The sequence below is a fragment of the Diplodia seriata genome (genome assembly GCF_021436955.1).
Source record: "Diplodia seriata strain FDS-637 chromosome Unknown scaffold_11, whole genome shotgun sequence".
Lineage (NCBI taxonomy): Eukaryota > Fungi > Ascomycota > Dothideomycetes > Botryosphaeriales > Botryosphaeriaceae > Diplodia > Diplodia seriata.
This window is the reverse complement of record NW_027117318.1, coordinates 265742-290941: the sequence shown is the minus strand read 5'-3', so window position 1 is coordinate 290941 and position 25200 is coordinate 265742. Positions and strand designations below refer to the sequence as shown.

The 25200-nt window shown below is 57.3% G+C and overlaps 5 protein-coding genes across 5 annotated transcripts; 4 read left to right on the top strand and 1 right to left on the bottom strand.

The window, feature by feature from the left end:
* Positions 1-8130: 8130 nt before the first annotated feature.
* SLS55_009813 (uncharacterized protein) lies at positions 8131-9270 on the top strand (the record flags this gene model as incomplete). Its single annotated transcript, XM_066781207.1, has 4 exons — positions 8131-8190; positions 8216-8748; positions 8866-8913; positions 8985-9270. 4 exons carry the CDS (start codon positions 8131-8133, stop codon positions 9268-9270), a joined length of 927 nt encoding a protein of 308 aa, XP_066628209.1.
* Positions 9271-15605: 6335 nt separating this feature from the next.
* SLS55_009812 (uncharacterized protein) lies at positions 15606-16076 on the bottom strand (the record flags this gene model as incomplete). Its single annotated transcript, XM_066781206.1, has 1 exon — positions 15606-16076. The coding sequence occupies one exon, from the start codon at positions 16074-16076 to the stop codon at positions 15606-15608; it is 471 nt and encodes a 156-aa protein (XP_066628208.1).
* A 456-nt stretch (positions 16077-16532) lies between these two features.
* Positions 16533-18113, top strand: POL30_2 (proliferating cell nuclear antigen; the record flags this gene model as incomplete). The annotated part of the gene is made up of 5 exons (XM_066781205.1): positions 16533-16554; positions 17185-17225; positions 17275-17704; positions 17754-18043; positions 18096-18113. 5 exons carry the CDS (start codon positions 16533-16535, stop codon positions 18111-18113), a joined length of 801 nt encoding a protein of 266 aa, XP_066628207.1.
* A 583-nt stretch (positions 18114-18696) lies between these two features.
* Positions 18697-19272, top strand: POL30_1 (proliferating cell nuclear antigen; the record flags this gene model as incomplete). The annotated part of the gene is made up of 3 exons (XM_066781204.1): positions 18697-18745; positions 18848-19060; positions 19151-19272. The coding sequence occupies 3 exons, from the start codon at positions 18697-18699 to the stop codon at positions 19270-19272; spliced, it is 384 nt and encodes a 127-aa protein (XP_066628206.1).
* Positions 19273-22263: 2991 nt separating this feature from the next.
* Positions 22264-24768, top strand: SLS55_009809 (uncharacterized protein; the record flags this gene model as incomplete). Its single annotated transcript, XM_066781203.1, has 2 exons — positions 22264-22619; positions 22695-24768. The coding sequence occupies 2 exons, from the start codon at positions 22264-22266 to the stop codon at positions 24766-24768; spliced, it is 2430 nt and encodes an 809-aa protein (XP_066628205.1).
* Between the last annotated feature and the right edge of the window lie 432 nt (positions 24769-25200).

The following is a 25200-nucleotide window of genomic DNA, read 5'->3' as shown; positions in this document are numbered from 1 at the left end:
ACGAAGGCGAATTCAATGATACTCCTATCAAGAATCGTCTACATGTAACACGTCTTTAACGATCGCACGACCTCAATTCCAGTTGAGTATATACGCTACGCAATCACAACTTCAATGTACACTTGTACCACGCTTTCGCCAATACTACGCGCTTTTAGCCCTTTCGAAGGCCAGTTCTGGCGCAATTTGAATTCCAAAAAGAACCCGGTGTCCCAATGCCTCGACGTCAAGCGAGAGCTAACATCATGATCTGCCGCTTCCTTAGGCAGTGTCGATCATGTTTTTGAATCGCGCACGTCCATCGGGGCGGCCGGCCGGCAACTGCACGACGATCTATTGCAGGAGCAGGCCCCGCAAAGACATTACGCACCTCAAATATCGGAGCCTATGCTCGATATGGACGCGCCGAGTGAGATGTTGTGATTGCATCGATCCCAACGTACGGAGTAGCGCACAAGCATGGTCGCGATGCGCTGGTACGAGCAGACTCATCCCATTGCCATATCACCTCTGCCTCAGGCATGCTTACTTGTTGACGTCATGAACTTCCACGTGTACGCCTCTTCTTCGGCGCTTCCTTCCATCCCAACTGTGAAGATCACCCGAAGCTGATGATCACACGGAAGACAATAAGAAAACCAATGTACGCTAATTAGCAGCTTAGCTTGAAACTTAGAAACTAACACAGTATTGGCTGCAGAAGTACGACCTCTGGTAGCCAATACAAGCGGTGTTGGCCGACCAAACAGGTGCACCGGCAATCGACAAGCATCTGTAGCATGCCCACGATCCGTTTGGAATTTCACGGGCATTGGGGTGAGAAATCGATGAGTACCCGCAACCACGACCAATCCAAAGGACGTCAGCTCGGCGGACAGGCCAATCAAGACGAGGCCAACATCCATCTGCCCTTTTAACATAGATGGAGTCGTAGAAGGGGTTCAGGCTTAAACTTGTTCTTGTTTGCTAATGAATACTTCCCAAAAACACTCGCTAAAGTAGCAGTAGCGCTCTTGCCATCCTCGCGGCGAGAGGAATATTTCCAGTACTCAACCTTAATCCTTCCGCGGGTCCACTCTGTTCATGATGATTGGAGCCTCAAACTCACGACATCAACGTGGACCAATGATGACCACCCACGAGGCACGCTATCAGAACGTAGCGGCGAAAAGCAAGACATTGCTGAGGCTCACGGAAATGTAGTTTTCGCCAACGACCCCAGAAAATCTCGACAGAAATGATGGATTTGCCAACAGTATCATAGATATGTGCCCGCTATTCGACGAAGGGTACCCTCTCTGCAAAGGAATGATGAAGAAATTACCCAACGAAAACCAAGAATGTCCAGGGAAGCTCACAGGAATTCTGGATCGGTAGCTTCGGGCAGAATCAATATATGGAAGTCACGAGCGACATCCCAGGCAACACAACACCCCATTATCGATACGAAAAGTCTGGGCCACAACTACTTCATAAGATCTGACCTCGTTTGCAAGGCTCTTCAGAGACACGTCCATGTGGACTACTACTTCGAGAGCAATCACTCCACAGGCAAAAAAAAAAAAAAAGAAGAAGAAGAAGAAGAAGAAGTCATGGGATTGACATGGTGAGAGACTGCTTTCCGTACTCAGATGGAAGCGCCATCCCAAGGAACCAACACGGCGCACTCCCTTCTACCGGGCGAGGATGATTGCTTAAGAAGCGCCCGGCATGAGTCGTGGTCGTCCTATTTCGAGAAGCGGACGGGAAAGGTCCTCGTCGAGCACGAAAGATAAACACGGGACGATCAACGGTGGCGACTGCCCTGGATAGCCGCTTTGGCGCCAATTGCCTTCAGGCGTTCCGCTGAGCCATCGAGAAGAGAGCGTCTATCAACTATATCGATAGCAAATAATAAGTACGGTGGGGTTGGAAAGCAACAACGAGGCGGATTTCGCCGCGCGCGCGCGGGTGCAAGGCAGAAGCGGTGTCGCCGCCGCCCCGCCCCCATTCTTCTTCTTCTTTCTTCCTTTTCCCCACACCACCACAACACGAGGGTCATGCGGAAGGAAAAGAAAGAAAAGAACGAGGCTAGAAACACACGATGATCGCCCACGCGCCGCCTCGCGCCGCCGCCGCCGCGCCGTTGGCCGATTGTTACCCGTTCCCCCCGCCCTCCTTCCGCTCGCCCCCAGTGATATTGTGTCATCGTCGAAGTGGCTGATGATGCATGTGCGCGTGCGCCCCAAAAAAGAGGGGAGGATGGGCAGTTACGCGGGCCCTGCGCCGCAGATCGCCGCTGCGCGGCTCTTACTGTTTCAGCGGCAACGGTAATCCAGGCTGGGGCTCATCAGTAGTTGACAGCGGCCGAGGAGGGGAAGGGGGAAGGGGAAGGGGAGGGGAGCCCGGGGCACTGGCATTGGCATGGATGAACGAGGCGCAGACGCGCGAAACCGCACCCGCCCAGCGCGAGACCGGGCGGCCGCAGCCGCGGCGGCCTACTCGTCTCTGAGCTCGTTCGATTTGTGATACGTTACCATGACGCTGGTGCTGGTGCTGGTGGGCGCATGCTCTGTTCTTTGTACCATCCAGCATAGCCTCACCATGTGGCTCTGAGCGGAGACCGGGAGTGGAAGCGTTTCGCCAGCGTTCATGATGGGGAGCAAGGTGGTTGTGAAGGTGTCGGTGCAGTTCACTATGGCCAGGGCGACGTCGAAATTACGGCAACAATGGGCAGCTGAAGCATCGGGGGTGCAGGGTTCCTTGGCTTCTGGAACGATCCCGATCGGACTGAAGCTTTACTCTTCCTTTTCCAGAAGCAATGCCTCGTCCTATGCATGACTCAGCATGAGATATCATCGGTCTGCAGCAATTCTTCGTACCCCTTCAGCTCCACTTCGGCAACAGTCGTCAGTCATGACAAATGCGGACGTGTCTACCGGCACGAAGGCAGCGTGTCAGCATCCAGGGCCCATTGGATACGGAGCAGGCCAAGGCCGGTGATTCTGTTCAAAACGACCAACGGCGGGTGGCTGCTCGTCCGAACGCAAGGCTGGCCTGTAATTGTGCGGTTGCTGCCGGTCGGATCAGCCGCAGAAGCTCCACGCAACGCGCTGCAGCGGTGGTGAATGGATCCGTGGGCTGTGTGCATGCAGGGTGGGAGGAGAGTCGTGATGACGGCATAGCAGAGCTGTATCCCGGCCGGGCTGGTACAGTGCTTCAACGGCTGCGGCCCGCGGCTGTACCTGGTACCGGCATGCTGTTCAGCGGGGCGTTTGGAAGCGCAAGGAAGGGCCAGCCGACGGCATTGGGCTGGATAGAGTTATCTAAAGAACAGATTCCGCGATGTGGTTTAGGCCGGGCTGTGGGGGAGTTCTCAGCTCGGCTGCGACGATGCAGCATCGGTTAGCAGGGCATCGTACGAGGAGGTTGCGGTCATGGAGCGCTCCGTCATGCTGTTCCGGCAGGCTGGCTCGCGATCTGATCGCAGGCAGACAGAGGTGGTGTCGCTGGCGCGGGCGAGTTATTTTTAGAGACTCTAAGCGCCAGAGGGTCTCCAGCCACATCCGCGGAGAACGGATCGTGTATCGCTCCCGCTTGCAGGCCACGCTAAACACTATCGATCCCAGATGGGCGGACCTTATCGATGGCCGCCCGCCGCCGCCGCTCCTCGAGGAGCCTGTCTCATCTGCACGTCACTCGGGGCCGTTTTTTGCTGAAGGTTCTGACGGCCGCCCGCACCGTTCGCGCCCGTTCCTGCGGCGCGCAGCTGTCCATGAAGGCGCGCAGCTGTCTGCGAAGGCGCAGGCTCGCCCATGCCCCGTTGTGCTGGTGCTGGTGCTGGTGCTGGTGCTGGAGGGCGGGGCAGCGGTATGGACGAGGGCTCGGGCTGCTGAAACGGGCGGGCGGGTGATTGGCGAGCGGCGCGCGCAAGGGTGGAGGCTTGCCTGAAGAAGCAGCAGGCGGAAGGTTGCACTACGTCGCCGGTTGCCTTGGCCGCGGTGGTATGTCAGCATGGCATAGAGATGCTCCGGCTTCAGGGGCCTTGTCCTATTCCGTCCATCGTCATTTCCTGTCGGCTAATAGGTGCTTCAGGTCCAGTGTGCCCCGCCCGCGCGCCCGACCCTGCTGCGTCGCGGCCAGCCAGCTGCCGTCGCGCGAGACATGGCAGCGCTGCACCACGGTACAGCCCCTATCAGCAATATTGGTTCCGTCCGGCTAAAGTCGCGTGCCAGTGGAGCGCGAGCGAGGCAGCGCGCTCGCAGCGCCGATTGCCGCATAATTGCCTCGTCGCGGCCTAGCACTGCCAAGGATCCAATAATTGCCGCAAATTCGCCTGATTGGGAGCCGGGCTAGGCCACGAAGCGTGTGCGTGCCATGTCCGACGGCTCGGCGCACTCTCTCCCTCTAATTTATTAATAGAAGCAAGACCCGCCGCGAAACCTGAGCTGCTCTTGTCACCGGCCTTGCTCGAGAGCCGCATCCCACCACCACCCATCGCGCCCGCGATCCCCCCCAGCTTCGCGCATACATAACGGTCGCCACTGCCGTCGGACCCCGACTCGGACCCCGTGCGTCTCCCCCCACGAACAAAGCGCCCTCGGCCTCGACCTGCCCTCCGCCAAGACGCGTCGCCCGTCGCCGCGAGCCCTCGAATCCGCCTCCACCACGCGTCCGCGTTCCATGCGCCCCCGGTAATCGTTGTCGCATCACCATGGGTCGCCGAAAGATCGAGATCAAAGCCATCAAGGACGACAGGAACCGCTCTGTGTACGTACCCGTCCCGCCTGGAACAATGGTTTCAATCGCGTGCGCACGCTAACCCGCCACTCCACAGCACCTTTCTCAAGCGCAAGGGCGGCCTGTTCAAGAAGGCGCACGAGCTCTCCGTCTTGTGCTCTGTTGACGTCGCCGTCATCATTTTCGGTCACAACAAGAAGTTATACGAGTTTTCATCTGGCGACATCCACGAAACCATCGGGAGATACCAATATGTGCGTAGCGCTCCCACGGCGGGTTGCAAAGGAGTCGAGCCGCAATGCACCCTACCTCCATGGGTAGTTGAATGCTATGTCTGGATGGATTTGTACCGTTTACAAACGCACATCTACGTCCGGATATTTCCTTCGACTGCCTGCATGGGGAGCGGGTGTCATTCACGAGGCATCGAGTCTTTTGCACCTTACCGTCCCGAATCTTGTCCCGCAACTGCTAACGTGCATTCAGTATGGCGGCGCACATGAACATAAGGGTCCTGAAGACTTCATGGGCAAAGCTGAAGGAGATGAGGATGAGGAGGGCGAAGACGACGCGCACACGCAACAACCAGGCTCGCGCTCGCCACCGGAGCATCCCATGATGATGCCTCACCCTCTACAGAACCAGCAATTCCAGCACATCCGCCATGCGACGCCATCCGGCTCACCACCCATACCGAACGGCATGCCTTTCCACCACCGCGCCTCTCCCCAGCCTCAGAACATCTCCCGCCCGAATTCCCGCGCGCACGTTCGTCGGCCGAGCTCGAATCTTGCCCCTCCTCAACCGTACCCCCCTCAGCCCGCCCCTCCGCCGCAGAACGGTTATGCGTATAGACCGAACCCGCCATTTTACACAGGACCGGCCCAGGGTATGCCGCCGCAAGGCCCTCCAGGTCCCCCGCATCCGTCGCATCCACCGCACCCGCCGCAAGCCGCCTACTCGCACCCGCCTCCGCATGCTCAGGTCCAACAAGTATATATGCAAGAACAGCGCAGACAGTCAATGCCCCCAGCCTTCTCTCAGGCTCCACAGGAACCGCCGCGTCAAGCCTCTGTAGTCCCCTCGCCTCCGCAGCCTGAACAGCACAACTTCCAGAGCCCGCCGATGCCGCAACCCAAACCTCTCAACGCAGCCGCCAGGAACCAGAGCATTTTCACCCCAATCGATGATAGTAGATCACTACTTGCCCAACATTGGGGGCCTAGCACGACAACAGCGGAACCAATGAAAGCTGAACCGGCACCCATCATGGAACGACCGCAGTCCATTGATGTTGCATCAGTTGGAAAACACAATCACGCTTCACCGCAGCAACCCACTCCTACGTCTCTCCCGAATCAACCGCAAAGAACCGCGTCTACCTCGTCGCTGCCAACCATTCCGCCTCCCACACGAACCAGCAGTGTAGCCACTGATGCCAAGCGTCCTCGACTCAAGGTGCAGATTCCCGATGAGCACTCGGAGGCCGAGAATACGCATGCTTCTGGTTCTCCCAAGGATTACAGCACAACAGGACCCACTCCAGCGAGAGGCAGCAAAGAAACGTCGAATGCTTCCGGTGTAGTTTTACCTCCGCCGTCACCCAGTGCCAGTGCTCTACTTAGCGCTGGAGCAACCGGGCCACCAAACCCATTTGCTAGACCCGCTCCTCCAGTCAACAACGCAAACAACAACTCGTCGCAACACAATCGGAACGAAACCATGGAGACGCCAGTTTCGGCACTTCCGAGCCGCTTCATGACTGGCGATCTACTACCGTCGCCGTCGAGCTTTTATCCGGAGTGGGGCTTCGGCAACAATTCGTCAAACATGCTGCCCAGCCCGTTGACGTTCCAGACGCCGGTGGTGCAAAACGGGCCAAGCTTCCGGGATGATCCAGAGGAGAGGAAGCGCAAGACGTCCGAAGGTTCCGACGGTGGAACAAGCAAACGGGTGAAAACTTGAACACCAATTCTTTGCTCGACAGCATCCATTTTGTGAAATCTTATTCTTTTGTCATCTTCTCTCATTTTCCACGTCGGTCAAATTCCGTGGGGGGGTTCAAAAGTCGTCTGGCATGTGGATGTTGTTTAGATTGTCTTGGCTCGCCCTCGATTGTACTATGCACGGTGGTTTATCGTTTTCACTTCTTCCCATACCCTTTTTGCGCGCTATACGGTTTTAGTTGCTCTCTGCTCCTGGATACCCTGAGGTTTCGACACTCGTTCTCTCCTTCGCCTTCTTCTCGAATCCCTTGGGGGATGACGACGGATTTCTAGTCCTTCTTTTCCTGGCACGATGTGCAGTGCGTTGAGGTGGGCGGGTTTGAGGCGTTTGTCCCCGATTTTCTTGCTGGTGTTTGGCGGCGATCCTAGGTGTGGTTGTTCTGCCAGTCTACCAGGGAGGTTGGCTTGCTCGTTTTGCTTTGGTCTGTTTTTCGTTTATAAGAAATGTGTGTAGATAGCTCACCTGAAATACGCGGGTTCGCTTCTACACTCCATCGTTTTGATTGCAAGAACACAAGGTGGCTTTCATGCAAGATTGATAATCATATTAGTAAATGTACCAACTGCATTGTCGAGCTGATGGATTGAGCATGTGCCCTGCACTTCTCGTCTGGATTGGCGCGAGACGAATCCAGATGACTTGTCGTCAAGCAGTTGGACGTATTTGACATACTCGGAGTTAAACGGACGGACTCGCTCGGCGGGGCTGGGGCGTCGCGGACGCGTTCTTGACCAAGATTGCTCCTGTTTCTCGCTAGCTTTCCCGCGCCATGAATCTGATGGCGAACACGCGTCGTGGGGCTATGTAGGCAGCCGTCGGTTTGGACGGGATGACGCCTTTGGCAACGCCAACGCCCGCTGACATGGCCAGTTGAGGCTGACGCGAAGGAAGAAGGGATTTCTATATAGGACCGAGCGAGAGACGGTTGCGGAGGCTACCCGAGTCTGCCGAACAGAGCGTTGCAGCCACAGACCTCCACCGGGCCTGATCGTATTCGCGTTGCGGCTGCGAAGTTGACGACGTCAAAGGCGCCCAACAGCGACTGAATCGCGCAGGTGCCGTCCTGCCCTGCGCGCCCGACCCCACCAAACGCCGTCGACCGCTGTCGTTGCCGCTGCCCACTAACGTTATCCCTGATCGACCAGAATATTCGCACCGAGCGCGCCATCCGTTCCTTCGCCAGCTGTTCCCGGAGTGTGATCTCCACTGACGCCCATTGACTCGCCTGTTTGCGCCGCCGCTTCACCGTGTGACTTGCCGCCAACCGCACCGGACACACCGTTCAGCCGCACGGGGCTGTCAAGAACCAAGGAAGCCCAAAGGACGCGCTCTTGCCTCAAATACCCCTCCTCCGCCCGAGTCCCTTTCCGAACGCCGCCCCTCCACCTTCACAGCACGCATACCATGGCCTACAACAAGGGCTACAACCCGGACGCGCTGCCCGCGCACGCCGAACCTGACCAGGTCCGCTCCAGCTCCTCCCCCGCAGCCCCGCGCCTCGATACTGACCGAGTCCATCTTCCTGCAGGCGGCCGCCATGCTGTCTCAGGCCCAGCACCAGCGCATCTCCCCACGCCCTTCATACTCGTCGCCGCGCCCCACCGGGCCCGCCGACTACAACAAGCCGCCGCCCCCACTGCCCAGCCACGGCGGCGGCTCCTACTACAACGACGGCCGCCAGCACAGCCCGCGCTTCGGCGGCGGGCCTCCTCCCCCGCCGAGCCACGGCCACCCCGGCGGCGGCAGCGTTGGCGGCTACGCGTCGCCGCCGCCGCAGAACTACGGCGCGGCGCCCGCGCCCAACAGCTTCAACCACGGCCGCCCGCAGCTGAGCCCGTCGGCTCGCCCGCCGCCGACGCCGGCGCCCCCGCGCGACCCCAACGACCGCGACGCGCTGTGGCGCCTCTTCGCCGCGGTCGACAAGAACCGCAGCGGGCAGCTCAGCGAGAGGGAGCTCGGCTCGGCGCTGGTCAATGGCGACTGGACGACGTTCGACTCGCACACGGTGCGGATGATGATCAGGTATGGTTGAATGCTGGAGGCTCGTTTTTCCCCCTCCTCTGCGAGTGGGAAAGCGAGCTGGCTTTGTCTGCTAAAACTTGGGCATGGAGGAGCTGACGGGGACCGTTTGAAAAACAGAATGTTCGACACGGACCGCTCTGGCACCATTAACTTCGAAGAATTCTGGTACGCCGATCACGTTTCCTCTCGGTTGTATGATGTCTCGTTCCCCCCTTCTGACACGAGCTATCATGTAGTGGGCTTTGGGCCTTCCTCGCCGCCTGGCGCCAGCTTTTCGACCGCTTCGACACGGACCGCAGCGGCGCCATCTCGTTCAACGAGTTCGCGGATGCGTTGGTGGCGTTCGGGTACAGGCTTAGCCCGCAGTTCGTCACGATTTTGTTCCGGACGTACGACCGCCGCAATCAGAACGCCATCGGCTTCGATTTGTTCGTGCAGGCTTGCATCAGTTTGAAACGCATGACGGACGTGTTCAAGAAGTATGACGAGGACCGTGATGGATATATCACTCTTAGTTTGTGAGTGGACCCAGTTTGCTATCTTTTGGATTGGACGGCGTGCTGACTTTGGACCTCTTTTCGAAAATCACAGCGAGGAGTTTCTCACAGGTGCCCAATCCCTCTTCCTGTTCAACTCGATATCCGCGAGAACTGATACCGGTCTCTATTAAAAGAAATCGTTGGACAAGCAGTCTAATGACGTCGCTTGCTCCTGCTTTCCCTGGACAAGGATGGGCTTTTCGACAAACGCCTCGGTTATTGCGTACAAGTAGCCTCCTGAATCTGGATCCAACAAAAAATACTTCATGGCCGACACATGATGTTGATGGCAGCTCCTCCACTTGATTTACGAGCTTCATGCATGAACTGGCGCGAGGAGAACATCGGAAGCTTACCTACCCGTGGACGCCTTCTTCCGACCACGTTTCCGGCATTATCCGTCGCCCTACGCCAAGGCTGGGCATGGATCTCACTTTTTTCGGGGGTCTTGGCTGGAGGGGAGGGAAAGGGGAAAGGGGGGGGAATGGTTTCACCGTGGGGGTTAATTGCCACACTTATTAGACGATGCTCATCAGTTTTTTGTTTCCCCCCGCGGTTGGAGTGGAGAAAGAAGAAAGTGCGCGACAAACAGCAGCTTGTTTCCCTTCCCCCCATTCTACTCGTATCTATCGTCATCATCCTCTTCCTCCTCCTCCTCCTGCCTGCTTGCCTTTTTTTGTTCTCGCTGTCCCCATATATACCCTGTCTTTCGGAGAAGTAAAGAAAAAAAAAGGAACAAAAAGAAAACTTTTATCCACCCCGCTTTACTGACTTGGCCACTTTTTTGTTTGTGCGCGCGGAGAAAGAGAAAAAAAGTGTGAGAGAGGCGTTAGGCGCGCGCACGCGCGACGAAGTTGGATTGATTGTTTTCGTCGGCTGGGCTTGGCCTGGCCTGGCCTTTTTTTTTTTTTTTGTGGTTTCATCGTTGTTTGTTGCTGTTGATGTTGATGTGATAGTGATGGTGATGAAGATTGGCATCAATTGATATACATGGCCCAATTCATGCGCAGATGATAATCTTTTTCCACACCGGGTGGGTCTGTTTGTGCGTGCCATTGCCCCCGGTTCGAACGGCTGCTCGAGTGTCGATTTGAGAGTGGCTGGAGAGAGAGGGAGGGAGAGAGAGAGAGAGAGAGAGAGAGAGAGAGAGAGAGAGAGAGAGAGAGAGCGAGAGAGAGAGAGATTTTACTGCTGTAGTATCGGCAACGGCCGCAGTAGCGTCCTCTTTCCTGTAGAGCTTGGAAAGTGGGCTTGGTGGGAAGTGGATTGGTCGAAGTGCGGTTTGGGAAGTGAGTGAGTGGGTGGGGTGGATCGGTCACTTCGTGCGAGGGATTGGCAGTTCCCGTCCGTGGCGATGTCTCGTGCGCAATTTGCTTCCTTCTTTGACGGGCGGGACTTGGGGACGTGTGTGGTGAGTGGGGTATATGAGGGTGGGCGGTGTTGCCGTCTCCTTTCTTTCTCTCTCTACTTCGAGGTTCATCGTGCGTTTCTTGGCATGGTGACTGAGGAACCAGCACACAGAAATCGCACACTGTTTCCGCTCGTCTGGTTTTTCTATCCACAGCTACGAAATCTTCAGTTCGGGGGAGCGAGCGGGTGGGCAACGTTGTCCGTAGTGGATGGAGACCGCCAGCAAGTAGAATTGTGAGTAAGCAGCATGAAGGAACTTTGATCAGCGAGCTTCAGTATGCGTGCCGTGGTCTTAGATGCGCGAATTGGAGATCGGCCAAGTTGGGATATGGGTCATGCGTCGGAGCGAGGGAGGGCGGGAGTCAAGTCCTACCATTCCAATTCCCGCTTTGCTCTATAATGTACTCGCAAGCTGTTCTGCTCGTTAAGAATGGAAGATACTAGGTTGCGTGAGGACGAAGGCTTTTAAAGATGCGGGAGGAAGGAAAGAGAGCGTGTCCGCGTGTGCGTGGACCCGGGTGGTGTAGCGTGGTCACGTTGCTGTGATGGCCGTGTGCCGAAGAGTTGGGGTTCGGAGGCCGGCCTGCTGCTGCTGCTTTGGCTGCCGCTCATGGGACTGGAAGGAGGTTTTTGAGACACAAAAGGCGGGTGTGGACTCGGCGTGAACGAATTCATTGAGCCAGAAGCGAACTTTGGTCTTGCACTATTGCGTTGCCAGAGCGCTCCCAGATACTCGTTGTTCTGTTTCTTCCTCCGCTTGATTTACGACAAAACTGGAAGTGCCCACGGGCGGCGATAAAGCGGGCGGTTCGGCGCTCTACATTAGTTTTGAATGTCATGACGATCGTCAGCATTGAGCGCGAATGATGAAGAGCAGTTTGACTGCATGATGATGAGGATCATCAAAACCACTTCATGGTTGAGCTTCTTTTGTAGCACTCTGACGGCGTCGTCGGGGTCTGCAACCGGGCAGTAGAAAGCGTTGCGGGCCCACTCGGGGTGGAAGGGAGAGCTCGGATCGACGCGGCCAAGGGTAATGTTCTTGCTGCGCTTAACGAGCATCTCGATAAAATGCTCCTGTGCCATATTAGCAGTGGTTCTCGTGCGGAATTCAGTCGCACAACAAGGTAGTCAAAAGGTGAAGTCAAAAGGTGGAGTAGAGTTGAACGTGAAATTGGAGCGGTCCTCTGAAGGCGCCTTTGATGATAGATAGTCCATCATCTCAAATTAAGTATCTAGTTATACTTATATGGAACGAAGTGTCATGCGAGAAGCTGAAATGTGCTCATGCGGACGTTGTAGCACGGGGGCTGAACAATTTGCTGATCAGACCATATACTTGGTATCACGAGGAAGGACTAATATCAATGGCTGAGCTCACCCGGGCAGAGGTATAAAAGTAAGTATTCCTTTTCGAGGGTTCTGAGTAACAGCGACGCTTCGCCAAAAGGAACCATTCACTGACCTCGGTTACTTTTGGTGTCTGTGTGGCAATAGACACCGTCGCACTTCGGGGCGGGAGATGGGTCCAAGAAGATTTGCGCTGCATAGCGTAGATACCCGTTCAGGTAGGCACCAACAAGCTCTATCAGCAGGTAATAATGATCATCTTCACCACGTTCCATCCATGCTGCCCAACTCCGACATGATCGTAGTGTACTGATCGTGAGTTCATTACTACTGTATGTGAATTAGCATTGTAGCAAACCGTAAAAGCCAGGACAAAGAGTGTTGCGTCTAAATTATGACTTCCGGCAAGTGGGAGCGTCACGGCGAGGTGTGACCCTGGTGCGAAATGAAGTGTTGGCTGGCTGGGCCACGGAATCCTGTACCTGCGATGCAATGCTCGAATAAAAATCTGCAACAAGAGTTCCACTGCTCACTTGTGTTGTTTTCCTGTCCGTATCCAAAGTGGAAATGGCCCTTCTGCTCCGATATATCACGACTCGGCCCTTGTTCGTATAGGTCAATACGGAAAAGGGAGATGTCGAAGCACAAAGAAAGGCACGTGAATCCTATATGTCTCTCAATTACAACTTCTAGAGCTTAGCGTGAACGCTACATTGGGGAAAAGGTTCCGTGGTAGCCGTTGTCTTCAGCTTCATCTCCGGGTGTGGGAAGAGCAAGAGCAATATGCTCAAAGCCTCACAATGATAACAGACAAGCGTTCAAACAGACTCCAGTGGTATTTGGACAGAGCCAGACTCGTTCTTCTCCTTCTCCTGGCCATGGTATAGGCCCACAGTGAACTCTCGTGGAAGGTAAAAGCCTGGATGGTTGCGGTTGAATGTCCAGTAGCACACTGTCAAAGAGCACCAGTCAGATAGTACATATGGGTGGAAGACAGAAATGGTGCTTACGGATGAGGAGAAAGAGATCTGCAATGTAGTAAAAATCACCCACGTGTGCAGCCCACATGCCATACACGGATCGAACCTTGCATCGAGTTCAGCTGTCAGCGAACCGTTCATACATGTCAAGTAGATAGCACTGGAACTAACCGTCAGGATGATGGATATCCGCAAGGTTGCAGAATAGAGGCTCTTCCATTGACCCGGATCGCTGGGGCCGAGAGGCGTGGTCTGCTGCTTCAGGCGAGCCCCTTCGGCGATTTGGCGCCTCTTGATCAAGTGAATAGCCAGGAAATAGAGGCAGAAGGGGAAGGTCAGATACGGGGCGTAGTAGCGCTGCTGCGGCCAAAAGAAGAAGAGGACAACGGCGGCACTGAGGCCGAGCAGCACGTAGCCTACGCGGACGAAGCGCGGCGTGTGGAAAACGGCGTTGGGGCCGGGCGGTTGCGTGTAAAAGACAAGGCGGGTGAAGGCGATGAAGGCGGCCTGCATGAAACAGAAGACTCCCACGCTATCGTGCCGAGAAGGTTAGATTTTGCTATGATCAGGTGGAAGGCGGCGTGTACGTACTCGACGAAGGCGTTCGTCGCCCACACCGTCTCACGACGCGGACTTATTATTGGGTGGCCGGCGAAGCGGCGAGAGATATCTCCAACTGCCAACAGCGGGCCGGCAAGGACGGCCATCCATGTGCACCGCGCTTGGTGACGTTTCAGGCGGACGTGCGCCTCGGATGCGGCGTATACGTAGAAGAGGGTTGGGCCGAAAAGGAGCAGAAGCCAGATGAACGGCCCAACGAGCGAGTATATAGCATCCCAGTTCATCTTCCGGGCCACTCTGATGCGACTGAAGAGGAAGAAATATGGCAAGAGCGCAGGTGGCTGGTGCTCCTATTTTAAACCACGGCGGCTGCGGGGCGTCATGCGTGCCCAGGAATCCTTCCAGCCTGGCTGGAATTCCATGCGTCAGCAAGGCTGTGTGTTGGCCCCCAAAGACCCAGGCAAAACCAAGACCTGCAATGATTGGACCGAGCTGCCTGCAGCCGCCGTATTGCCTGCAGCTGCCGTATTGCCTGCAACCGAAGCCCCACAAATATCTATGTTAAGTATTGCATCGTTTTCGCTAACCATCTGGACGAAGCAACAATCTGAATAATCACTCCTTCCGACACCAATACGGGCCACAGCTTTCGCGTGAGCTACGAGCCTACGATATCATTACGTGCTACATCTCAGCATGATACACCGTAGACGTTGCCCATCATTTCTTTTTGATGCTGCAAAGCCTTGGTAAGCGCTTTCTCATGGCAGCCTCCAGCCGGACGCAACAAACCCAACCCCGCCGCGAGGAAGTCACGTTTCTGAGACATTGTGTCAAAAAAATGGACAACGGCATTAGGAATGACTTTCTTCAGGTCTTAGTGAGGCACTGAGAGAATGTCAGCTTTTTGTATGACCCAGTCTTGGATACACGCTGCTGCCACGATGCAAAATAACGATAAAGCAACTCGTGGTCACCGGGACAGACCTTTGGGGCGGTTCTATCACACGTGAATCCGATAAGCACAGACTTTTCGCTGTGGAAGCGGAAGGTGGCGAACCGGATATAACAGCACCCTGAGCGTGAAGAGAATTCTTGTATCTGTACCAGATGCTGTTCTGAAGTGAGAACAATCTATTACTCCGCATATTCCAGCTGCTGCAACATACGATAACCACTTACTTGTTCGTGGGCGTTTCCTTCCCCCATTTCCCGCCTCCCACGGGTGCTTTCTCCATGCAGGGATCCCAGGCATCGAGACAGATGAATGTCAATCACCACCCAGGCCCCAACTTTGTACTCATCATCATTCTTGTAAAATGATGCGCATCAGCTCCACGGAGTGCTTCAAGAGCTTCGCAGACTAAAGCAGAACGCGCCTGGCAAGCGCCAGAGTTTGTAGTGATGAGGAAAGAAACGGCTGTAGCGATCATAAGCACTTGTAGCAAGCCAGCTTGCCAAACCGACAAGTGAGATGTATGGCTTATATTCTCAAGCTCGGTACTGCTCATTGCATGAACACGCGGCAAAGCCCATCGTGTAGCCAAGCTCATATGTACCAGTTTTTCCGAGATGGGAAGTCCAGGGCTCAAGGCAAGCCTCGAGTCACGCGGTGCTCATGACGGTGGCCCTGGACGATACTTCACTCTGAAATGGCATCTGTGACAGCGGAAGGTCCTTCTATCACCGTCAAAGCTGCCAGGTCGCCACTCACTTCACTCTCATCAGCGAACATTGAAAGAAATTCATGGGTGTTGGATCATTCTATGAAGCTGTGCAAGTAAAGCAAAGAGTACTCCGTGGTCAACGCAAAGGTCCCATGCCGAGACAAGACGCTGACAATGCCGCTAGGACGTTGATGCCGATGGAAGAAAGAACGCTGTGTGAAAGCCGAGACAATGGCTGAAAAGAAGTTGGACAGAACAAGGGCCTCCCAACAAAGAACAAACACCCACGGCCCAAGCAAACCACCCACGTGGCCGCAGGAGACAAGAAGGTCGGGCCAGCACACGCGCGCCTAGACACCGTGCCAGCGCCTCCACAGCTTGTCCCGGGCGCGCTCGGCGTCCTTTGCCTGCTCAATCTCGCGCTCAAGGCGAGCCTCAGCAAAGCGGAGCTGGGCGAGCGTCTCGTCGACGGGCGTGTCGCAGCCGCGCAGGCCGACGAACCGGCCAAACTTGCGCAGCTTGATGCGGACGCGGTCGGCGTCGGCCAGGGCCGGGTCGGCGAGGAAGTCGGCGTCCCAGCCCATGGCGGCCGGGTACTGGCCCGTCCACTCGTCGGGCGCGCTCTGCGAGTAGTAGCGCGCCAGCGCGTCCAGCTGCGCCTCCGTCAGCAGGTGGAACTGCAGCATCGTCGCCGGGAAGTCGCGGTGCGGCGGCCCGTCCGGCAGCGGGTAGATGGGCGCGATGCTGAGCCGCAGGTGCGCCAGCTTGCGGGCGAAGGCCGGGCTTTTCTTGACGGTGGTGCTGCTGGTGGACGACTGCATGGTTGTGGTGTCGGACGGGGCTTGGAGGGGGGTTAGCTGGCGCCGCCTTCTTTGCGAGCGATGGATGGAGACTTGATGTATGGTAGCTTGCGGCCGGCACGGATGGCTTGAAGGGGAATATGCGACAGTGTTGTCTACGTCCTGCGTAGTTGTTAGAAGGACTCGAAGCTGCCAGCGAACGTGGATGAGCAGTTGAGGCTCATGGTCGTGGGAGCGCGGGGGATTTATCTTGCGTACAAGAGCTTTGTTGGTGTCGCTTCTTTGTATGCGGGTCTGAGAATAGAAGCGCGTCGATAAAGAGCGCGGTGTTGAGACAAAGGGTTGGTTGATGACTTGAGGTTTCGGGAGAGAGCAGATTTATGGAAAACAGACGCGTCTTGAGAGCGTCACGTAGAAGGACAGGGAAAGGGACCGAGGCGCGTGTTCTGCTGGCCGTGATGCAGATACAGAAGACTCATGGCCACACAGGGTCTGGTCAGTAGTTCAATGGTAGCGATCGGGTGATGGAGCTCGTGCATTGCACACACCAATTCCTGCATGAGGCTTAGTTCTAGTTTGTGGCATTGCAATCACGAAGACAGAAGATCCAATGAAGGCTGTTGAGCATTGTGGTTCAGGGTCCCGGATGGATTGTGCCTGAGGCTGGAGTGCTGCGCACGGACCAAGAGAGTGCTTTCCCGAAAAATGCGCTGCGTTCTCTGGGTCTGCGGAGATGGAGAGCAGGTTCCATGCGCCATGAGCAGAGGCCCGTCCAAATCCCATCATTTCTGGACGGATGGGCGGAGAAGAGGTTGTGGTGGAGGATCGAGAGCGGCGGCGGCAGCGAGTTTCGCCGATTCCTTCCAGTGGACACGCGGGCTGGCGCCTGGCGCGTCATGTCGCGTCCACGCGCCGCGTAAAAAGCCCAGGTCTCGTCTCCAGGCAGCGCAGCTCCACTGCTTCAACCACACCACCTCTTGCGCCGCCCAAAGCCTGCAACCCGTGCTCACCTTCAGCGATACCCCAATTCGTGTTTTAGGACCCTTTCATCATCCCTTCCGCCACATACCGTCAAGAGTACGCTGCATCTTTCCCGCGACCCCGCAGAGCTGTCGCTGACGTCTTACAGTGCTTGAGGCGCGTCTAGAGCAGGCCAACCTGCTGAAGAAGGTCCGTCGCTTGCCCATGTCGCCCATATGCCAAGCTGACTCTGCTCCAGGTCGTCGATGCTATCAAGAACCTGGTTCAGGATTGCAACTTCGACTGCAATGACTCGGGCATTGCCCTGCAGGCCATGGACAACTCCCACGTTGCCCTCGTGTCGATGATGCTCAAATCCGAGAGCTTCTCGCCCTTCCGCTGCGACAGAAACATTGCCCTCGGCATCAACTTGACCTCGCTCACCAAGGTCCTCCGCTGCGCACAAAACGAGGATATCCTCACCCTCAAGGCCGAGGATGCTCCCGATGTCGTCAACTTCACCTTCGAGAGCGCCCAGAGCGATAGGATCAGCGAGTACGATATCAAGCTCATGGATATCGACCAGGAGCACTTGGGTATTCCTGAGACCGACTACGCTGCCACCATCTCCATGCCTTCCGGCGAGTTTCAGAGGATCACCAGGGACCTGATGGCCCTTTCTGAGTCCGGTATGACACGAACGATCCCCGATACAAAACACAAGCTGACGGCGCGTAGTGGCCATTGAGTGCACCAAGGAGGGTGTCAAGTTCTCGTGCCAGGGCGACATTGGCTCCGGCTCGGTTACCCTGCGCCCGCACACTGATGTCGAGAAGGACGAGAACAACGTGGAGATCGATCTGTCGGAGCCCGTGTCCCTGACCTTCTCTCTCAAGTACCTGTCCAACTTCACCGCCGCCACCGGCTTGTCGTCCAAGGTCAGGCTTTGCCTGTCGAATGAGGTGCCGCTGCTGGTCGAGTACTCGCTTTCGAACAACAGCTACCTGAGATTCTACCTCGCGCCCAAGGTAAGTCGCACATGCACCCGAGATTATGATCGCATGCTGATGGAAATATTAGATCGGCGACGAGGAGTAAATTTAGTTGCATGTTGGCTATCGCAGGGTTCACGAATAATAAACACGATGATATCAGCAAGTGTAGGAATACTGCAAGGGTGCATGGGTTGGGTTGCAGATCGTTCCGGGCAAAATGGCGAGGTTAGACGACATGTTCTAGGTGCAAAAACGGTGGGCTTTTCATTTCTTCATTTCATTCGACGATATGCGGGTGGGACATCTTTTCGACAGCGATTCGGTCCAATTCCAGGCGCGGGCCGGGTATCGCGGGGTAGCCCCACACGTCACTGTGCGTGTGTCGCGCAGATAAGGCGCAAGAAATTCCAATCCGCCAGATCCCACATCTTACTTTTCTTGCATATCTCGTTCGATCCTTGTGCAAACATGTCCCGAGAACCCTCGATACCAGAGACTCACGTCCTCGCGATCGCTAGCCATGTAAGCATCTCGTCAGCTCTCAAAAACAATGGCTGATCGCGCGCGCCGCCGTCCGACAGGTCGTCCATGGGTGAGTCGAAGTCACCGCGCACCCGCGCTCGACCGCATACTAAGACGTCGCGCGACCATGTAGCTACGTCGGGAACAAGATGGCGACCTTCATCATGCAAGCACTCGGGTGCGAAGTATCCGCCATCAACACGGTCCACTACAGTCAGTCATCAGCCCACCCCGACCGACCTCACGATCGCTATGACTCTTTTGCACACGAACCGAACCCATTGCTTACACGTTACCGATGCCGTCGTCGCACAGGCAACCACACGGCGTACAAGCAGGTCAAGGGCCGCAAGACGACGGCGGATGAGATCCTCGAGCTCTACGAGGGCCTGAAGCAGTCAGACCTGAACAACTTCGACGTCCTGCTGTCCGGATACATGCCCAGCGCCGAGGCGGTGCAGGCGGTGGGCAAGATCGGGCGGGATTTGAGGCTCAACGCCTCGGTCAAGCCGGGGAGCTTCTTCTGGGGTACGTTTGGGTGTTGGTCATGATTCGAGAGGGGTTGGGAGTCATACTTCGGGGGTGGTGGTGCGAGAGAGGTGGCTGACGGATTGGCAGTGTTGGACCCCGTCATGGGCGACCAGGGACGGTGCTACGTCCCCGAAGACGAGATCCCGCAGTACAAGGCGCTGCTGCGCGAGGCCGACCTCATCCTGCCGAACCAGTTCGAGGCCGAGTAAGAAAAGATCCCCCCTCCTACTTTCCACCCACCCAGCCAGCCACCCACTCACCCGAAACCCCTGCAACAACAAAAACGCATCGAATTCACCACCACCACCACCAAACTAACCCGGAAAAAGACTCCTCTCCGACACCAAAATCACCAACCTCACCACCCTCGCCACCGCCATCCAACGCCTGCACCAGACCTACCACATCCCGCACATCATCATCACCTCGCTGCGCCTCTCGCCTGCCGACGACCACACCATCCTGCCGGCGTCCGCGCCCGACAACCCCACGCACCTCACCGTCGTCGGCTCGACGGCGACCAGCACACACGCGCCGCGCCTCTTCCGGCTCGACGCGCCCGCCTTCCCGCACTTCTTTTCTGGGACGGGCGACATGTTCGCCGCGCTGACGGTGGCGCGGCTGCGCGAGGCGTGCGCGGAAGAGCGGGAAGAAGGAACGAACGGCGGGACGTTGCTGGGGCAGCCAAGCTGGAAGAGCGCCGACGACGTCGAGCCCGCGCGGCTGCCGCTGGCGCGCGCGGCGGAGAGGGTGCTGCAGAGCATGCACGCGGTGCTGGGCAAGACGGCGGCGGCGTGCGAGGACGAGATGGCGCGGCTGGACGCCGAGGAGGGCCGCGCGCCGTGCGAGGAGCGTGATGAGGTTGGTAGCGAGGCGGCGCGCGAGCGCGCGTTCAAGCGCCACCTGAGGCGCATGCGGGCGAGCGAGGTGCAGGTGGTAAGGAATGTGGGGGATCTGCTGCTGCTGGGGGGCGAGGAGGAGAGGGATAGGTTCGTTGCGAGGGCGGTCGAGGTGCAGGGATGGGATGTTGAGGCGGGCAAGCCCCAGCCGGATGAGTTGGGCGTGACGGACTTGGGTGTGGGTGCGAGTGCGGGTGCCGTGCAGGTGGAGACGGCGTATAGATGAGAGGGAGGGAGGGGCGTTGAGGTGGATTCAATAGCGCGGACGATTCTGGTCAGGCGCGGGTAGAAAAATAAACTGTAGATAGACGTAGACTGTGTTGGTATATTGTTCTCCAGTTTTCTTCCGCAATGCCCATGCGGGGCTCTTTTTTCTCATGACCTGAATTCATCGAAACCTGCCCTATCCTTAGCACGTGGTGATACCCCAGCGTAGCTCTGGCCCATGCCCTTGGTAAAACGCCATTTTAGAACACATATTGAACTGGCTTAGCTTTCTTTCGCCCAGCTTCTCATCAGTTTTTTTTGTTTTTTCTCCACTCCAATTTCAAGCACCGTTCTTGGCGCCGAAGCCACCCGTGCTGCCAAAGCCGCCAGCACCGCGGACCGTGTCCTCGATCTTCTCGACAACGGCCACGTCGGCCATAACGCACTTCTCAATGACGAGCTGCGCGATGCGGTCGTGCTTCTTGACCTCGAAGTCGGCATCAGACAGGTTGGCGAGAAGCACGCCGACCGGGCCGCGGTAGTCGGCGTCAATGACACCGGCGAGGGTGTCAATGCCATGCTTGTAGGCAAGGCCAGAGCGAGGGGCAACACGGCCGTCTGATTAGGTGTTAGCGGGCGCTTCAGTACATTGCGGTTGGCAATGATGATTCAGAAAGGGGTAGGGAAGCGAGCATGATTGGGCGGCGAAAAGGGGAAGGAGATGTGCGGCTGAAGGAAAAAGGGGAAGGTAATAAAACGGGCGAGGACCGATCAGGGAATTGTGACGTACAGGTTCCAGCCGGTACCGAGATCTTGATGTCGGTAGGGACCAGCGCCCACTTGCGCGCGGGGATGACCGTGTCGGCGGCGCTGTAGAGATCGTGACCGGCGGCGAAGGCGGAGCCCTTGGTTGGGGCTTTGGCGTTCTCCGACAGCAGCTCGACCTGCATGGTCGTCGATTCAGGCGCTGGGGCCGGGGCGGCAGTAGTGGTGGACATTGCGATGGGCGTGGGAGTTGCGGTACCGGATTCGTCGCCGGCGGCTGCTGTTGAGGCGTGGAGCGCGCTTGTGGCGGTGGTAGCGGAAGCGAGCGACGGTTCTGGCTCAATGTGCTTCGTGCGCTTGCGGTGCTGTGAGGCTTGTCAGAAGGCGGTTCGATCTCGACGCCAAGGGCCGTGGTCAAGTGGGAGCATTCGCCAGCAGTGGTCGACGGCACGACGTAGACGAGACGCGACGCATAAGGCAATCAATGCTCTAGATCCCCGGATCCGATCCAGCAGCTCTTGCGCATAACGGACGAGACGATGCTGAAACCGGATGCGTGAGACTGCAAGATATTGGCTACCCATGAGAAGCTAGTCGCGCCAATCGGCATACGCCCGCACATCTTGAGCTGCAGGTGGACGCCAAGGAGTCCTACCGGAGAGGAGGGCAGAGATGGAGGGTCGTGGGACAGGGAAGGCGTGGCGGAAGGGTCGTGGGTGAATTCAGACATACTAGGCGTGCGAGGTGCAAGATGGGTTGAGTGGTGATACGCAGCAATGGTGAAGCGCGGCGCGCTGGAATGAAATTCATGGAGACGCGCCAGGCACACGCGTGGGCGGACGCGATGACGGAAGGGACGCGATGCCGTCACGGACGCGCGTGCCTAAGGCGGCAACGCGCCCGGGCGCAAATCGGAGCTGCGCCGTGGGCAGGGCAACGAGCTGCGTCCGCCCAGCTGCTGCCGCCCAGCTTCGGGCTCTCAACGTGCCGCTTTTCGTGCCCTGCAGCTCCTTCCCGCCCGCCGCTACGTCTCCCCCCTGGGCCCATGTCTTTTTGTCACGCCTGCTGCAGCTGCGCAACAACATAAACAACACCTCCACGACCGCCGCCTCGCCCTCTCGCGCCTCTTCTCCGCATGCTTCCCTGAGCTCCATGCGCCCCACGCGACCCCATTTCAGCGAGAAACGCCCGTCTTAGACCCCGCTACGACAGCTCAAACACTCCGCGCGCAACCCGAGCCGGGCGCTCCTTACCTGCCCGCAGCCGCAGCCCAAGGACTTCGCACCCCAAGGACCACGCGGTAGCACAACGCCGGAACCCAACGTCAACATGCAGACTCCGCGCCGCACAAACATCCGCCCGTCGCTGGCGAAGCCTGGCATCAACACTGCCTCGACGCCGCACCTCTCGTCTGCCGCACGCACCGCCCTCGATCGCAAGGCCTCGCTGCACGCGCTAACGGCAGGCGGTTCTCCTGTCACGCGCACGCCCGGCGCGAACGGCGGCATGCCAGCTGGCGGCGATGGCGGCCCACTTGCTGTTGGCGACCATGTGGACGTGCCTGGAGGAATGTACGGTGTGGTCAAGTTCGTTGGCGGTGTGAACGGAAAGAAAGGAACATTTGTTGGCGTCGAGTTGGCGAGGGAGTACGCTGCTCGCGGAAAGAATGACGGCGACGTCGACGGGTGAGTGCTTTTATATACGCTTGCGGCCCGGAGTCGAAGAAGGCATTCCTTCTCAAATTGCTAACACTGCGCAAGAACGCACTATTTCCACACCTCCGTTCCTGGCTCCGGAATCTTCCTTCCCCTCCATCGTGCCTCGAAGCGCGCATCCATCGCCGACAGCTCTGAGAGCTTTCCCGCAACACCAAGCACCCCGGGCGCGACCTTCAGCGGCGATGGCGGCGCTTCTCCCACACCGCCGATGCCCAAGTTCTCCCAGTCGGTAGGCCCCGGCGCTCATGGAGCCAGTCCCCAGGGAAAGAGGATGGTAAGGCCCTCGCTATCACGACCAGGATCCCCGGTCAAGAACAAGCCAAACCTGACGCCTACGCCAAAGATGCCCACACCGGGCAGGAATATGAGTGGATTCTCCAAGAGCGCAATTGGACCGCCTCGCGGCATTACTCCGAGCCCTATGCCCAACCGGACGATCGGTTCGCGGACTCCCCAGCCTCCCAAATCCCCTTCTCGATCCGGGTCAAGGATGGACGAAGAGCAGGACCTTGCTTCTGTCTCTGCGCTGAGTGAAGCTGATAGGTCCGTTTCGGGCGCAATGTCGAACCGCGGTAATGATGAGGAAGTTATGAGGTTGCAGAGAGCGCTTGCGGAACGCGACAAGCAGCTGTTGGACCAGGCACACAGTCTCGCAGAGATGGAGAGCAGCCTGCAAGAGATCCAGAGCCTACTTCCTACAGACGGATCGGAAATCTCGAGATCGTCACAGGGTGGCGAGATGGATGCAGACGCTGCACACCTCCGCGCGTTGTTGCGGGAGAAGAATGAGAAGATCTCGATGCTAACGGCAGAATTCGACATGCACCGTGCTGACTTCCGCAGCACAATAGATACCTTGGAGATGGCTTCGTCCGAAACGCAGCGCGTTTACGAGCAACGAATTGATGACCTGATGGGTGAGATCCGCGAGTTGCAGGAACAGACCGAGGATGTCGAGAGCGTGGCCGAACAACTAAAGCAGTTGGAAGAGCTTGTCCAGGAGTTAGAAGAGGGCCTTGAGGACGCTCGCCGAGGAGAGGCTGAGGCCCGTGGAGAAGTTGAGTTCTTGCGCGGAGAGGTCGAGCGTGGAAGGAGCGAGCTGCGGCGGGAGAGGGAGAAGGCGGCTCAGGCGCTCAAGGACGCTCAATCCCTCGACTCAGGCTCCTCCTCACGGGAAATGGAGCAACGAGACGATGAGATTCGTGGCCTCAAGGCCATCATCCACTCCCTCAGCTCCGGCGGTGATGTGCAAAGTCCCAAGCTGGACAAGCGGAGCTCACTCAACGGCCCCAGTGAGGCTGAGATGGAAGAGTTGAAGACGTCGCTGGAGCGGATGGAGCGCGAGAAGGAGGAGCTCCGCGGCCTCATCGAGCGCAAGTCCTTCCGCGAGGAGGAACTGGAGCGGGAAGTTGAGCGTCTCCGCACCGAGGCAACCCTCAGCGGCGGCGAGCCCGCCCGCGACAGCGTCATCAGCAACAAGACCAACGACCACGCCACTCCTCGGGACTCCAAGAGCACGATCGTCAGCTGGCGCGGCTACCAGAAGCAGCAGCAACACGAGCGCAACGGCTCGGAGGCCAAGAAGCTCACTCCCATGGCCGAGGCCGACCACGACGACCGCGCCTCCAGCGCCGGCGTCAGCGAGCTGTGGTGCGAAATCTGCGAGACGGGCGGTCACGACATCCTCAACTGCACCAACGACCTGGGCGGCGCCGGCAAAAAGGCCTCGTTCGGCAACGGCGGCGCCATCAACGAGCACCACAACGAACTGCACATGGCCGACATGTCGGCCGAAGACACGGACATCGCCAGCTCCGTCGCCGACGACATCATCCAGAACATGGAGAAAATGTCGCTCAGCCGGTCCTCCAACGACGCCCCCGCCCCCCTCTCTTCCTCCCTCGGCAGCCCCAGCCCGGCGCCCAAGGCTGCTGCTCCCCCGCCGGCCGCCCCGGCCCCCGCACCTCCCGTCGCGTCGAGCGCCGCCATCCCTAACCCCTACGACGAAGGCCTCGTGGCGGGCAACGGACAGGAGGTCGACGCGGACAAGTGGTGCGCGCTGTGCGAGCGGGACGGCCACGACGCCACCGCTTGCCCGTTTGAGGATATGTTGTAGATGTTTTTACATGTTTTGAAGGGGTGGTTTTCTTTTCTTTTCTTTTCCTTTTCTTCTTCTATCCGGGGCAAATGAGAGAGAGAACTGGAAAAGGGAAAAAACGGGACGCAACGACCCCCTTGGCACACACACACAAGAAAGAAAGGACGAATGGAAAGGATTGGAGATGGGACGAGGATTGAGTTTTGTTTCTTCTTCTTCTTCTTCTTCCTCTGACATTCGAGAGTTTTCATTTCGAACGTTCTGTCGTTGTTCGCTGCTTTGTTGATGAGAAGAATATACTTAGGTAATTAATCACTTTGTTGTGTGTGAGTGCGAGAGATGAGGGAGAGAAAGACACAGAGATTCGTTCATGTTGGTATTCTTTCGCGGATGGGATGACGGTAGTGTCTTTGCTTTCGTTCTTGTTTTTTTGGTCTTCGGTCTTCTTGG